Source organism: Trichechus manatus, unplaced genomic scaffold (assembly GCF_000243295.1).
Source record: "Trichechus manatus latirostris isolate Lorelei unplaced genomic scaffold, TriManLat1.0 scaffold00020, whole genome shotgun sequence".
NCBI classification, from domain to species: domain Eukaryota; kingdom Metazoa; phylum Chordata; class Mammalia; order Sirenia; family Trichechidae; genus Trichechus; species Trichechus manatus.
The window spans coordinates 12,934,818-12,947,973 of NW_004443956.1; the positions used below are offsets into that span (position 1 = coordinate 12,934,818).

General features: G+C 49.4%; 1 protein-coding gene across 1 annotated transcript in view; it reads right to left on the minus strand.

The window, feature by feature from the left end:
* Positions 1–13,156, minus strand: part of WDR86 (WD repeat domain 86) — a 33,678-nt gene that overhangs the window by 10,757 nt on the left and 9,765 nt on the right. The window contains exons 2-3 of the mRNA XM_012554478.1: positions 6,769–6,910; positions 2,865–3,288 (exon numbers count right to left, since the gene is read on the minus strand). Of these exons, the coding sequence (XP_012409932.1) occupies positions 2,865–3,209 (345 nt within the window). The 5' untranslated portion in view covers positions 3,210–3,288; positions 6,769–6,910. The remainder of the gene's footprint in view (positions 1–2,864; positions 3,289–6,768; positions 6,911–13,156) is intronic.

The window sequence follows — 13,156 nt, forward strand, 5'->3', positions numbered from 1 at the left end:
GTGTGTGTAGTGTATGTAGTGTGTGATGTGTACTATGTGTGTGTAGTGTATGTAGTGTGTGATGTGTACTATGTGTGTGTGAGATGTGTGTGGTGTGTGTGATGTGTGGTGTGTGTGATGTGTGGTGTGTGTGCTGTGTGTATGTGGGAAGTGTGTGTGGGATGTGTAGTGTGTAGTGTGTATGTGTGGTGTGTGTATAATGTGTGTGTCCTCCTGACATCTCTCTTTTAGACTGCATTTCAGTAGAGCCTTTCTGATTCTCTGCTGGAACACTCAAAGCTTCTCCCACGCTGCTGGGTGAATAGCACCCAGGCCCCACAGAATAACCCTATGCAGGGGACCCAGGAAGCCCCACCAGGCCCCTGGGGTGGGAGGCAGGCCTGGGGCCTAAGGGAAGGGCTGCTGTTCCAGGAGCCTCCCCTCGCCAGGCCCGGCTGGCTCCTTTTTCTACTCCTGTGTTGGGTTCCTGGGCTGGGTGGGGCTACTCTCTTACTTCACCTGCTGGGCCCCCCACCAATATGCACCTGCCCCCGCCCCCTCCCCTTCCTCACTCGGAGCTCAAACACAACCGGGGCCAGGGGCGGGGGCCCATCTATGGAAAACAGCACCTATGGCAATTAGTTTTAAAGTGCTGAAAGATCTCTCACAGCTGGGATGGGAACTGCAATGGCCGATGGCCAGTAGAAACTGCTATTAGCACCCCTTCCCAGACGGCGCCCAGGGCGCGGGCCTCCCTGCCAGGCCTTAGTAACACCCCTCCTCAGACGGCGCCCAGGGCGCGTGCCTCCCTGCCAGGCCTTATTAGCACCCCTCCTCAGACGGTGCCCAGGGCGCGTGCCTCCCTGCCAGGCCTTATTGGCACCCCTCCTCAGACGGCGCCCAGGGCGCGTGCCTCCCTGCCAGGCCTCATTGGCACCCCTCCTCAGACAGCGCCCAGGGCGCGGGCCTCCCTGCCAGGCCTCATTAGCGCCCCTCCTCAGATGGCGCCCAGGGCGCGTGCCACCCTGCCAGGCCTCATTGGCACCCCTCCTCAGACGGCGCCCAGGGCGCGTGCCTCCCTGCCAGGCCTTATTGGCACCCCTCCTCAGACAGCATCCAGGGTGCTTGCCTCCCTGCCAGGCCTTAGTAACACCCCTCCTCAGACGGCATCCAGGGCGCATGCCTCCTTGCCAGGCCTTAGTTATGTCTCTGGCTGGGCGGACCCTCTGCTCTACAAATGTCACCACAAATGGCCTGACCACATGATTCTTTTAAAGGGAGTAAGATCCTGGAAGTCCACAGCTTTGTATGTGTAATGTTCTCAGGCCACTTTCCTATCTGCTATTTCTGAGTCTCACAGTGCACCTGAGGGGTTAGAAGGGCTGTTTTCATTACCAGCACCTGAGAGTTGTGGAAACTGAGGCTGGGTAGCCTACACAGCAGGCGGCAAAGCTGGGATTAGAAACCAGGTGCCAACTCACAGCTCAATGTCCCCCACTGGGCCACAATGCCCCGAAGCAGGGCCAGAGTTATAGAAATGTGATTTACATAAAATGAGAAGCCACGCAAACCCAACACGGGCGCCTGTGGCTCTCTGGGGTTTTGGGTGGCCAGGAGTGAGGGGCCAGCAGTTCCCTCCACTGTCCCTGGAGCCGCAAGCTGCCTTCACCCCCAGAACCACAACCCAGTGGCCTGACCTGGCCCCCAGTGGGGACCAGCCAGGGAGGTTGCTGCCAGGAAGCCCCCTCCCCCACCCGGCCCGTGGCCACAGTTGCCAGGATGACTACGCGGTAGGTTGTTTAGCTTCCTGCTGCCCTGAACTCCTCTCCTACCACCTCAGATGTGGCTCCCCAGAAAGCAGGGGCCGTAAGCGACAGCCCGAGCTGCTCCCCTTTGGAAGGTAAGAGGCTGGCTAAGATCAGAGCCCGGCACCCCTGTGCTCCTAATCTAATCTAATGGGACCCCACTGCCAAGCCTGGGATAGCACATACCTGAGCTGCTTAGTAACAAGAACAACGACAATGATGTTACTGATTGCCAACAGTTATCAAGAACATACTGCATAACAGGCCCTGTTTAGGTACCCTAATGTCTTCTATGCATTAGATCCACACAACCACCCCATGAAGTAGCTACAATCACACATCCGTAGTTCCTTACCCACACCCTTGGGGCCAGAGGCATCTCAGGGCCTTTTGGGTTTTACAAACACTAAACCCTGGTGGTGTAGTGGTTAAGAGCCGTGGCTGCTAACCAAAAGGTCGCCAGTTGGAGTCCACCAGGCACTCCTTGGAAACTCTGTGGGGCAGTTCTACTCTGTCCTATAGGGTTGCTATGAGTTGGAATTGACTTTGAGTTTTCTGGAATGTTTCTAAGCAAAGGGATAAACAAAACTGCATACAGCCACACCTATGTTCAGATCAGGCCTTGTGACCAACGAGTTTTGGCGCCACCTTAAGAAAAAGCTTTTTGTTTGTCGGAACTTGTTGGATCTAAGGATTTTGGACACAGGGCTGTGGGCCTAGACAACCCCCATTTACAGATAGGGAAACCAGGTGCAGTGCAGTGAGCAGGGCATCTGAGGGCAGGCAGGTCGTGGGGGCTGGGGTTCTAGACGACCACTCTGCTAGATCGCCACAGGCCTAGAAATCCACTGTGGCTGGTCGGAGAACAGGGCAGGGGACAGTTTTCCACAACTCCGGGCCCTGAGGAACAGTGCCCAGGGGTCTACCTGGCCTTGGCCAGCAGGCTCCCCTCCAGGGCCCTCCGAGGGGCTCTGGCACAGCCTGGCCACACAGGCTCGGGAGCGAGGCTGGGGCTAACAGCCATGGGGCAGCCCAGCACCCTTGTGGTAGACGGGCTGTGGGCGGCCAGGGTGGTCTCACCTCCAAACAGATGACTGAGCCCTGGTGCTCCCGGAACACCCGCAGCTGCTCCCCACTCAAGATGTCCCAGGCGCGGACGGTGGCGTCAGTGCTGCCCGTGAAGGCTGTGTGGCCGGGCGTGTCCAGTGCCAGGCACAGCACAGCGCCCGTGTGGCCCCGCAGCGTCCGATGGCAGCAGCCACTGGCCACCTGCCACACCTTGGCCGTGCCGTCGGTGCTGCCTGTCACCAGCAGCCCCCCAGCCACGGCCTCGTCCCACTGGCAGGGGGCGCCGTGAAGGTCCCGGGGGGCAGAGTAGGCTAGAGTCAGGACGCAGTTGCGGTGGCCCCGGAACTCCTGGAACATCTGCCCCTTGTCTACACTCCAGCAGCGAGCTGTCCGGTCGTAGGAGCTGCTAAAGAGCTGGTTGTCGACCACCAATATCCTGGTGGCAAAAGGGGAATGTCAGGGGTCAGATGGCCAGGCTGGCCACAGGGTGACACCCCTACTCCCTCTGGCTGATGTTCTAAGTGTTCAACAGTCCAGCTAACGGGGAAGGGCAAGACACTCCTGGCAGACAGGAGACACGAGTCTGAGGAAAGCAGGGAGTGGGGCGTCCTGGGCTCCTGCTTCAGGAGAGCACAGTGAGGGGCTTCAGCAGTAGGCTGGGCCTCTGGGCTCCCCACCACCCACAGAATGAGACTCAGACTCAAGGCCTCCTCAGTCTGGCCCCAAGCATTCTCCCAGACACTCCTCCGCCCACCCCTGCGTGGACACCGTGCCCTTTGCCAGAATCCACACAGCCTCTTGCCCAGCCAGACTCAGCACAGCAGCCAGAACACCTCTCCTTCTTTACCTGGCCACATTTGCCTTCTGAGTCCAGCTCAGAGTCCCCTTCTCCAGAAAGCTTCCCTGATTTCACCCTCACCTCGGCTGAATTCCCCTTCTCTGCTGAGTCCACGTGTCCATCTGGACTTCACCCTCAGCCAGAATCAAGGCCCCAGGGAAGGCCCTTGAAACACTTAGCCCTTAGCAGTTGCTCAATAAATCATTATGGGCAGCAGGTAGAAAGGGAAGAAGGGAGAGAAGAAGGCAGGGAAGGGGATGGGTAGGGTGACCAACTATGCCTATTTGCCCAGACTGAAAGATTTCTGGGGATGCAGGGCTTCCAAGTTTAAAACAGGGACAAACTGGGATGAGTTGGTCGCCCTGGATGTCAGGCTCAACTGGCTGGGTAGAGGGTTTCAAACTGAGGGCCTCAGGAGGAGGGAGGCCCCCATGTTCACAGCTGAGGACACTGTCCCTCGTGTGTACACCCATGACTTCCTATAAAGGTCAGGGCCCAGGAAGGGGCACAGGTGAGCAGGGCCTATGGCCCAGTCTTAGAACTGAAGCTGCAGTGGGTAGGGGGCTCTGGCAGGGGGTGCATGGCATGGAGTGTGGGGCCAGTGTCAAGGGTCTGCTGTCAGCTCAGACCAGCAGGACCTCATGAGGGCTGATGTCTGGTGCCAGACACCCAAGCTCCAGGGTTCCAAGCAGTAAATATTCATGACTGTTAGTCTCCAATGAATGTGAAGAAGGCCCCTCCAGGAAAACCCACAGGAAAATGCACCCGGAATCCTGCCTGTAGCTTCAGAGGTTCGCAGCCCCCTTGCTGAGAGTCCCCATGCTCACGGGGGGCAGATCGTGACAGACTTTGAGGACACAGGCACAGTGGGTGGGGGTGTTGGGCTGGGGCACGTCTGCTGGGAGAACCCTATGTGTGGGGATGGACCAAGGGTCGGGACCCCACCTCCATCTCAGTATCGGAGGCACAACCTGGTCTTCAGGCTCCTCTGTGAAGGGCCTGGAGGAGGTCTGGCCTGGCTGTGGGACTCTCGTACCCCAGGCCTGTGTCTCCTCAGGCCCTCAGACAATCCTCACTTCTACAAGGAACTTAATGAAACAGAATTACACCAAAGTAAGAATTACGTTTCTGACTCGCTTTTCCCTGGACTTTCATAAGACGTATATTTCTAAGATGAAGTGGAGACTCATGCCACACAGGACCAGTGGGAGGTGTTGTGGGGGGCAGCATTGTCAGGGAGGCCTGGGGGTATGGTCTGGTGTTACCAAAGCTCTGGAGCCCCTGACACTCACATGCCTGGGCTGGCTCTGAAAACTTGAGGATGTGAATCCCATGCCCTCATTTCAGAGATTTGGCACATTTGTGACCAGAGTTATTAATAATGCAAAAATCGACCCAGAGCTATTGCTTTTTAACAGCTGACCATTCAGAAATAGTGTGTGTGCGCATGGGAGGGCGGTCTAACAGTGACAGAGCGAGCGTTCTAACTTAATTATCCAGACTTACTTCTGAGAAGCAGCTAGTAGTTCTCAGGTTAGCCAGCTGTGACCTGAGGTCACGGTGGCCAACGGGGGTGGGGGGTTCTCCCACCTGCCCCATCTGCCAGGCTTCTTCAAGCCACTCACAAAGGGGGCTCCTCGCCACCCCCCACTTTATTTTAATGACAAGTGTCTCTCTCAAAAAAGGCATGTGGCCAGAAGAGGCCAGTGTCAGCTGTAGGAGACTCGAATTCTATTCTGGTCCCTTCGCTGCCATGCCTGCTTGCCCCTGGGCAGTCCTGAGCTCTCTGTGCCCCAGCTGTTGGTGGCAGTGGCCAGGCTGGGCGCCCTGCTGGGGTTCTTCCAGACTGACCTCTCCACTCTTACCATCCCCTCCCGAGTCAGCACAGGGAGGTCCTCTGGTTTACTGCTACCCTCTACCTGGGGGTACCCCTAGCAGCCTGCCTTGTGGGGACTGCTCCTGGGCAGGTTCTGCCGCTGTGGTTACTGAGATCACGGGCTGGTCTTGCGTCCCACTCGCCGCCCTGACGGTTAATCCCCTGCCCACTAGAATACCCCTTCCTCTCTGCCCGCCCCAGCCCCAGCTGGCAGACCATCCTGTAGCATGTTTCATGAATTCCTGAGTACTGGGGCTGTACTTGGATGAAGCTCTGGCCAAATGCAGCTCCTTCTCGGCTGGAAGGGCCTGTGGGTGGGGGCACAAGCCTCCCCCTTGTACGGGCATTCCATCAGGAGTCTGACAGGGCCAGTCAACCCTCCTCAGCTAACTAAATAGTGTCAAATTGATCTGATCAGCAAAGGAATTTCCATTGCTCAGCTCAGACCCAAATTCAATAAAGAAAGGAAAATTCAAACCTCCTTGACAAGGGAGGGGTGGGATATTTTTGACAGCCACAAGGAAAGAAGTTTAAAAATATCCACGATTCCATCTTCACAACAATTCCCATTTTTATCCTCCTCCCCGCAACCCAGTCTACCATCAGTTATCAATTAAGCAATTTCCTCTGGAATTTGTGCCCATCAGTGGGAATAGTAGGCACTACTGCTTCTCCTTACAGCCAGCAGGGGGCAGCGGTGCTGCCAGGGCCCCCAAGGGTGTTGTTGGACACAATTCAGGGTACTGGAGGTACTTGCCATTGGAAGAGGAACCCTGGTGGTGCAGTGGTTAAAGTGCTTGGTGGCTAACTGACAGGTCAGAGGTTCGAACCTGCCAGCCACTCCACGGAAGAAAGATGTGGCAGTCTGTTTCTGCCTTGGAAATCCTATGGGGCAGTTCTACTCCGTCCTATGGGGTCGCTATGAGTTGGGATCGACTTGATGGCAACGGGTTTGCCATGGAGGAGTAAATGAGTCTCCTGCCCCTTAGTCTCCCAAACTCCCACTGCACCTGAGTATTAGCACAGTGCACTTCTGCCCCAGCCCCCACAGCTGTGTGCTGCTGACCACCTGTCCTGTGTCCAGGTTCCCCAAGGGCAGGGCCCACGTCCTACACTCGGTCTCCTTGGCCCTGCTGGGTGATGCCCCTGACTACAGAACAAGGCCCAATGACTGGCTGCTCAGGAGCCCTGGTCATACTGACCTGTTCACGATGGACGTGTGTCCTCGGTAAACAGCCAGACACTGGCCGGTAAGCACGTCCCACTTCCTGACGGTGTGGTCGGCACTGCATGTGAAGGCAGCTTCGCTCTCCAGCTGGCAGAAGGTGACATAGCTTTCATGTCCTGCAGACGAGGGGAGACGTGAGCACAGTGTGCTGCCTGCTGCTGACAGTCTGCTTCAGGGAAGGGTGTTTGAGAAGGGGAGAATGGGAAGAAAGCAGGGGCAGGGAAAATTTCAGACAGGTCCAGGCTGACTAGCCTTTTAAAATGACAATTTAAGTCTGGGAGACTCTCAAGATGCTCTGGACCCTTTTATTCCTCTTCTTCTACAATCCCAGACTGCCAGGCAAGGAGTCTATGCTGCCACTCGCTGCCTGTGGGAGGTTAAGCTACTTAACCTCTCCGTGCCTCCGTTTCCTCATCTGAAGTGGGATGGTAACCATAGCTACCTCAGAGGGCCACTGTGCAGAGTGAGTTCCAGTGCTAGCCACGTAGTAAAGGCTGTGTGTCAGCTGCTCTTCTTACATTTGGGTACAGGTACTGTGCTAGACAGAGTACAGGCCCCCAAAGGTATCAGGTCCCAATCCCTGGAACCTGTGATTAAATGCGACCTGTGATTAAGTTAAGGACCTTGAGAAGGGGAGATTATCCTGGATTATCAGGGTGGGCCCTAAATGCAATCACCGACTATCCTTAGAAGAGAGATGACATGATTTTATATGTAGAAAATCCTAAAGAATCCATTAAAAAAAAAAAAAAAAAACTGTTAGAGCTAACAAATAAAATCAGCAAAGTTGCAGGATTCAAAAATCAACACACAAGAATAAGTTTTATTTCTATACAATAGCAATGAACAATCTGAAAAGAAAATTAAAGAAACAGTTCCATTTATAACTGTTGTTGTTAGGTGCTGTCAAGTTGGTTTCAACTCACAGTGACCCTATGTCAACATTAATGAAACACTGCCCGGTCCTTCCGCCATCCTCACAATGGCTGTTATGCTTGAGCCCCTTGTTGCAACCACTGTGTCAATCCATCTTGTTGAGGGGCTTCCTCTTTTTAGCTGACCCTCTACTTTACCAAGTGTCATGGATTGAATTATGTCCCCCCAAAAATGTGTGTGTCAGTTTGGCTGGGCCATAATTCCTGGCATTGTGTGATTTTCCTATATGTTGTAAATCCTGCCTCTATGATGTTAATGAGGGGGGATGGGCAGCAGTTGTGTTAGTGAGGCAGTACTCAGTCTATAAGACTGGATTGTGTCCTGAGGCAATCTCTTGAGATATAAAAGACAGAAGGGAGCGGAGAGACAGGCGGACCTCACACCACCAAGAAAGCAGTGCTGGGAGCAGAGGGCGTCCTTTGGACTGGGGTCCCTGTGTGGAGAAACTCCTAGTCCGGGGGAACATTGATGAGAAGGCCGACAGAGAGAGAAGCTGATGCCCTGAATCTGGACTTTTAACATACTTTACCGTGAGGAAATAAATTTCTCTTTGTTAAAACCATCTGCTTGTGGTATTTCTGTTATAGCAGCACTAGATGACTAAGGCACCAAGCATGATGTCCTTCTCCAGGGACTGATCCCTTCTGATAACATGTCCAAAGTATGTGAGATGTAGTCTTGCCATCCTTGCTTCTAAGGAGCATTCTGGCTGTACTTCTAAGACAGATTTGTTTGTTCTTCCGGCAGTCCATGGTATGTTCAATATTCTTCACCAACACCATAATTCAAACACATCATTTACAATAGCACCAAAAAAAAAAAAACAAAAAAACCTGGTAATAAATTAATCAAGAAGGTGGAAGATCTATTTACACTGAAAGCTGTAAACCATTGCTGAAAGAAATGAAAAACCTAAATAAATGGAAGTCTGTGGGTGGTGCAAATGGTTACTGTGCTCAGCTGCTAACAAAAAGGTTGGAAGTTTGAGTCCACCCAGAGGCACCTCAGAAGAAAGGCCTGATGATCTACTCCCGAAAAATCAGCCATTGAAAACCCTATGGAGCACAGTTCTACTCTGACACACATGAGGTCGCCATGAGTCAGAATCAACTCACTAGCAACTGGGTTGTTGGTTTTGTTTTTTAAATAAAGGGAAAAGACATCCCATGCTCATGGAGTAGAAGACTTAATATTGTTAAAATGTCTATACTATGGAACCCTCATCCATTGCTGGTGGGAATGCAAAATAGTACAGCCATTGTAGAAAACAGTTTGCAGCTTCCTCAAAAAACTAGAGGTAGAGCTGCCACTACATCTACTTCTAGTTATATACCCTAGGGAGCTAATAGAAGTGGCATGAACAGACATATGAACACTATGCTGACTGCAGCACTAGTTACAATTAGCAAAAAGACAGAAACAACCTAAGTGCCTATCTTAGGCTGGGTTTTCTAGAGAAGCAAAACCAGTGAAGCATACATAAGTATGTATGTATATATATATATATATATATTTATATATATATATATATATATATATACAGAGAGAGAGAGATTTATCTCAAGGAAATGGCTCACACGGTTGTAGAGGCTGGCAAGTACCAAGTCCATGGGTCAGGTGTCAGGCTGGAGTCTTCTCCTGACTTGCATAGCTGCAGGGACTCACAAACCCAAGATCAGCAGGTCAGATGGCAGGCCACTGGACAGGCTGTGGGGGCTGACAAATTCCAAGATCGACAGGCAATATGGCAGGCCACTGGCTCAAGTCCCAAGAACCGGAGGTCAGATGATGATGAGCCAGATGCAGGATCCAGAGCAAGCAAGCAAGCTTTCCCAGAATGTCCATATATATATTTGATGGAGGCCACACCCCCGAGGAAATGCCCCTTACAACTTATTGGCTGATTACATCATGGAGGATGACCACATCATCACACAACTGCCAAATTACATCATTACATAACAGCCAAACTACATCATTATATAACTGCCAAACTGCTGAGAATCACGGCCCATTCAAGCTGACGCACAACCTTAATCATTACAGTGCCCAGCAATGGATGAACGGATATGCAAAATGTGATACATACATACAATGGAATACTACTCAGTGATAAAGAAACATGAATTCCTGAAAATCTTACAACGTGGATGAACCTGGGGGACATTATGTTGAGTGAAATAAATCAATTACAAAAAAACAAATGTTATATGTTCTTATTTTTGTAAAATGACATGAATAGGTAGATATACAGAAACTAGTGTTCATTAGTGGTTACCAGGAGTGGTGGTGGGGAGGGAGAAGTACCCCTAAGTAGTAGTCACTTTTTGCTTATAGTAATGGAAAGGTGGCACCAAATGTGGGTGAAGTTTGCACAGCATGACTGATGTAATCGATGTTAATAAGCTGTACACAGGGAAAAGGGATGAATGGGCAAATGCTGGGTTTGTGTGGTTTTGTAACAATAACAACAACCAGAAAAGGGGGGGGGCGGGCTACAAATGTTGATACTAATTAGACATAACCAATCACCTCATGGGATTGGTTCTCTTGGTTTGAGGGTTTAGTGCCGTGGTCTTGTGGGACAATCCAGTCAATTGGCATAACATAATTCTTAAAGTTTATGTTCTACCTCTCAGTATGATGAGTAGTGTCTGGGGTCTCAACAGCTTATGAGCAGCCATCTAACATACAACTACTGGTCTTTATTCATCTGGACAAAAGAGAAAGAAGGAAACCCAAGAATCAGAGAAGGAACTGGACGACAGGAGTAGCTGTTACCATGAACCACTGCCTTCTCCACCTTGAGACTAGAAGAACTAGATGGTGCTCAGCTACCACTACTGAATGTTTTGATTAGGGATACAATAGATGAATCCTGATAAAAGGGGGGAAAATGTAGAACAGAACTTCACATTCTTAAAGAATACAGACTTACTAGATCTATTGAGGCTGAAGGAGTTCCCGAGACTATGGCCCTGAATTGCTCTTCAAACTTTGAATTGAAACTACCCCCTGAAGTCACCTTTAAATAAGTAACAGTTTAGCCCAAAGAGTAAAGATTGTCCCCTTGAGTATTGCATTAAAAAAAAAAAAATCTATATAAGACCAAAGGGTCAACAGCTATTTTAAAGCATAAATGAGAAAGCTGTGTGTGTCTGTGGTGGGGGAGTGTCAAAGAGTTCAAGAAAATGGAAGTGAAACAACTAGAAGAGAGATAACAAGAATGCTGACACAATGTGGAGAATATAACCATGTCACTGATCATTATGTCCAGAAACTGTAGAATGGAAGCGTGTTTTGCTGTGTATATTTTCACCAAAAATAAAATTAACTATTAAAAAAAAAAAAGATGTCAATACTACCCAAAGCAATCTACAGATTCAATGCAATCCCTACAAAAATTCCAATGGTATTTTTTGAAGAAAGAAAGACCTATCCTAAAATTCATATGGAACTTCAAGGGACCCCAGACAGTCAAAACAATCTTGAAAAAGAACGAAGTTGGAGGAATCACACTTCCTGATTTCACAATTTACTACAAAGTTACAGTAATCAAGACTGTGTGGTAATGGCATAAGAATAGACACATAGACCAATGGAATAGAATAGACAGCCCAGAAATAAACCCTCACATCTACGGTCAATTGATTGTGACAAGGGTGCCAAGGCCATTCAGTGGGGGAAAGGGTAGTCTTTTCAACAAATGGTGCTGGAAAAACTGGACTTCTACATGCAAAAGAATGGAGTTGGAACCTTGCCTTACACCATAAGCAAAAATAAACCAAAAATGAGTCAAAGACCTAAGATTAAGAGATAAAACTATAAAACTCTAGGAAGATAACATGGGGGAAAGCTTCATGACCTTGGATTTGGCAATGGTTTCTTAAATATGACACCAAAAACACAGGCAACAAAGGAAAAAATAACTTGGACTTCATCAAAATTACAAACTTTTGTGCATCAAAGGACACTAAAGGGAAAAGACAACACACAGAATGAGAAAATATTTGTGAATCATATATTTGATAAGGGTTTAATATCCAAGATAAATAAAGAACTTCTACAGCTCAACAACAAAAAGACAACTCAATCAAAAAATGGGCAAAGGACTAGAACAGACATTTCACCAGTGAAGATATATAAATGGCCAACAAGCACTTGAAAAAATGCTCGGCATCATTAGTCATTAGGGAAATGCAAATCAAAATTACAATGAGATACCACTGCACACCAATAGGATGGCTATTTTAGAAAAACAGAAAATAACAAGTGTTGGTGAGGATGTGGAGAAACTGGAATCCTTACGCATTGCTGGTGGGAATGTAAAATGGTACAGCTGTTATGGAAAACAAAAAGTTAAACATAGAATCCTATTTTAAAAAAAAACCGTTGCCGCTGAGTTGATTCCGACTCATAGTGACCCTATAGGACAGAGTAGAACTGCCCCATAGGGTTCCCAGGGAGCGCCTGGTGGATTCGAACTGTTGACCTTTTGGTTAGCAGCCGAACTCTTAACCACTATGCCACCAGAGTTTCCTAGCATCCTCTATGACCCAATAATTCCACTCCTAGGTATACACCCCAAAGACTCGAAATCAGAGACTCAAACAGATAGATGTACACCAATGCTCACTGCAGTACTCTTCACAAGAGCCAAAAGGTGGAAATAACTCAAGCGTCCATCAACAGGGGAATGGAAAACAAAATGTGGTTGATAGATACAACAAAATATTATTCAGTTACAAAAAGGAATGAAGTTCTAATACATACTGTTATAGATTGCATTGTGTCCCCGCAAAAGTCCTAAGCCCTGTACCTGTGAATGTGACCCTCTGAGGAAATAGGTTTTTCTTTGAAGAGGATGATACCAGTTAAGTTAATGAGGTCATACCAGAGTAGGGTGAGTGGTGTTTTATAAAAAGGAAGAACAGACAGGGAAATAGAGTCACACAGGGAGAAGACACCATGCGAAGATGTATCTAAAAGGCAAGGAATGACAAGAAACATCCAGGGCTAGCGGGAGCTGAAAGAGACAAGGAAGGATCTTTCCCTAGAGCCAAAAGGAAGGGCACAGTCAGGTCGATGCCCTGAATTTGGACTTCCAGCCTCCAGAACTGTGAGACAATAAATTTCTGTTCTTCAAAGCTACCCACCTTCCTTTTGGTATTTTTGTTACAGCAGCCTTAGGAGACTAAGACACATGCTATAATGTGGATGAAACGTGAAAGAAGTCAGATGCAAAGGGACAAATGTAGGACCCCACATATCTGAACTATCTAGAACAGGCAAATTCATGGAGACAGAAAGTAGATTAGAAATTACCAGACCATCTGAGATACTCCACTGGTCTCATCCCTTCGGGAGCAAGGGAGAATGAAGAGAACAGGATACAAGGAAAAGATTAGTCCGAAGGACTAATGGAC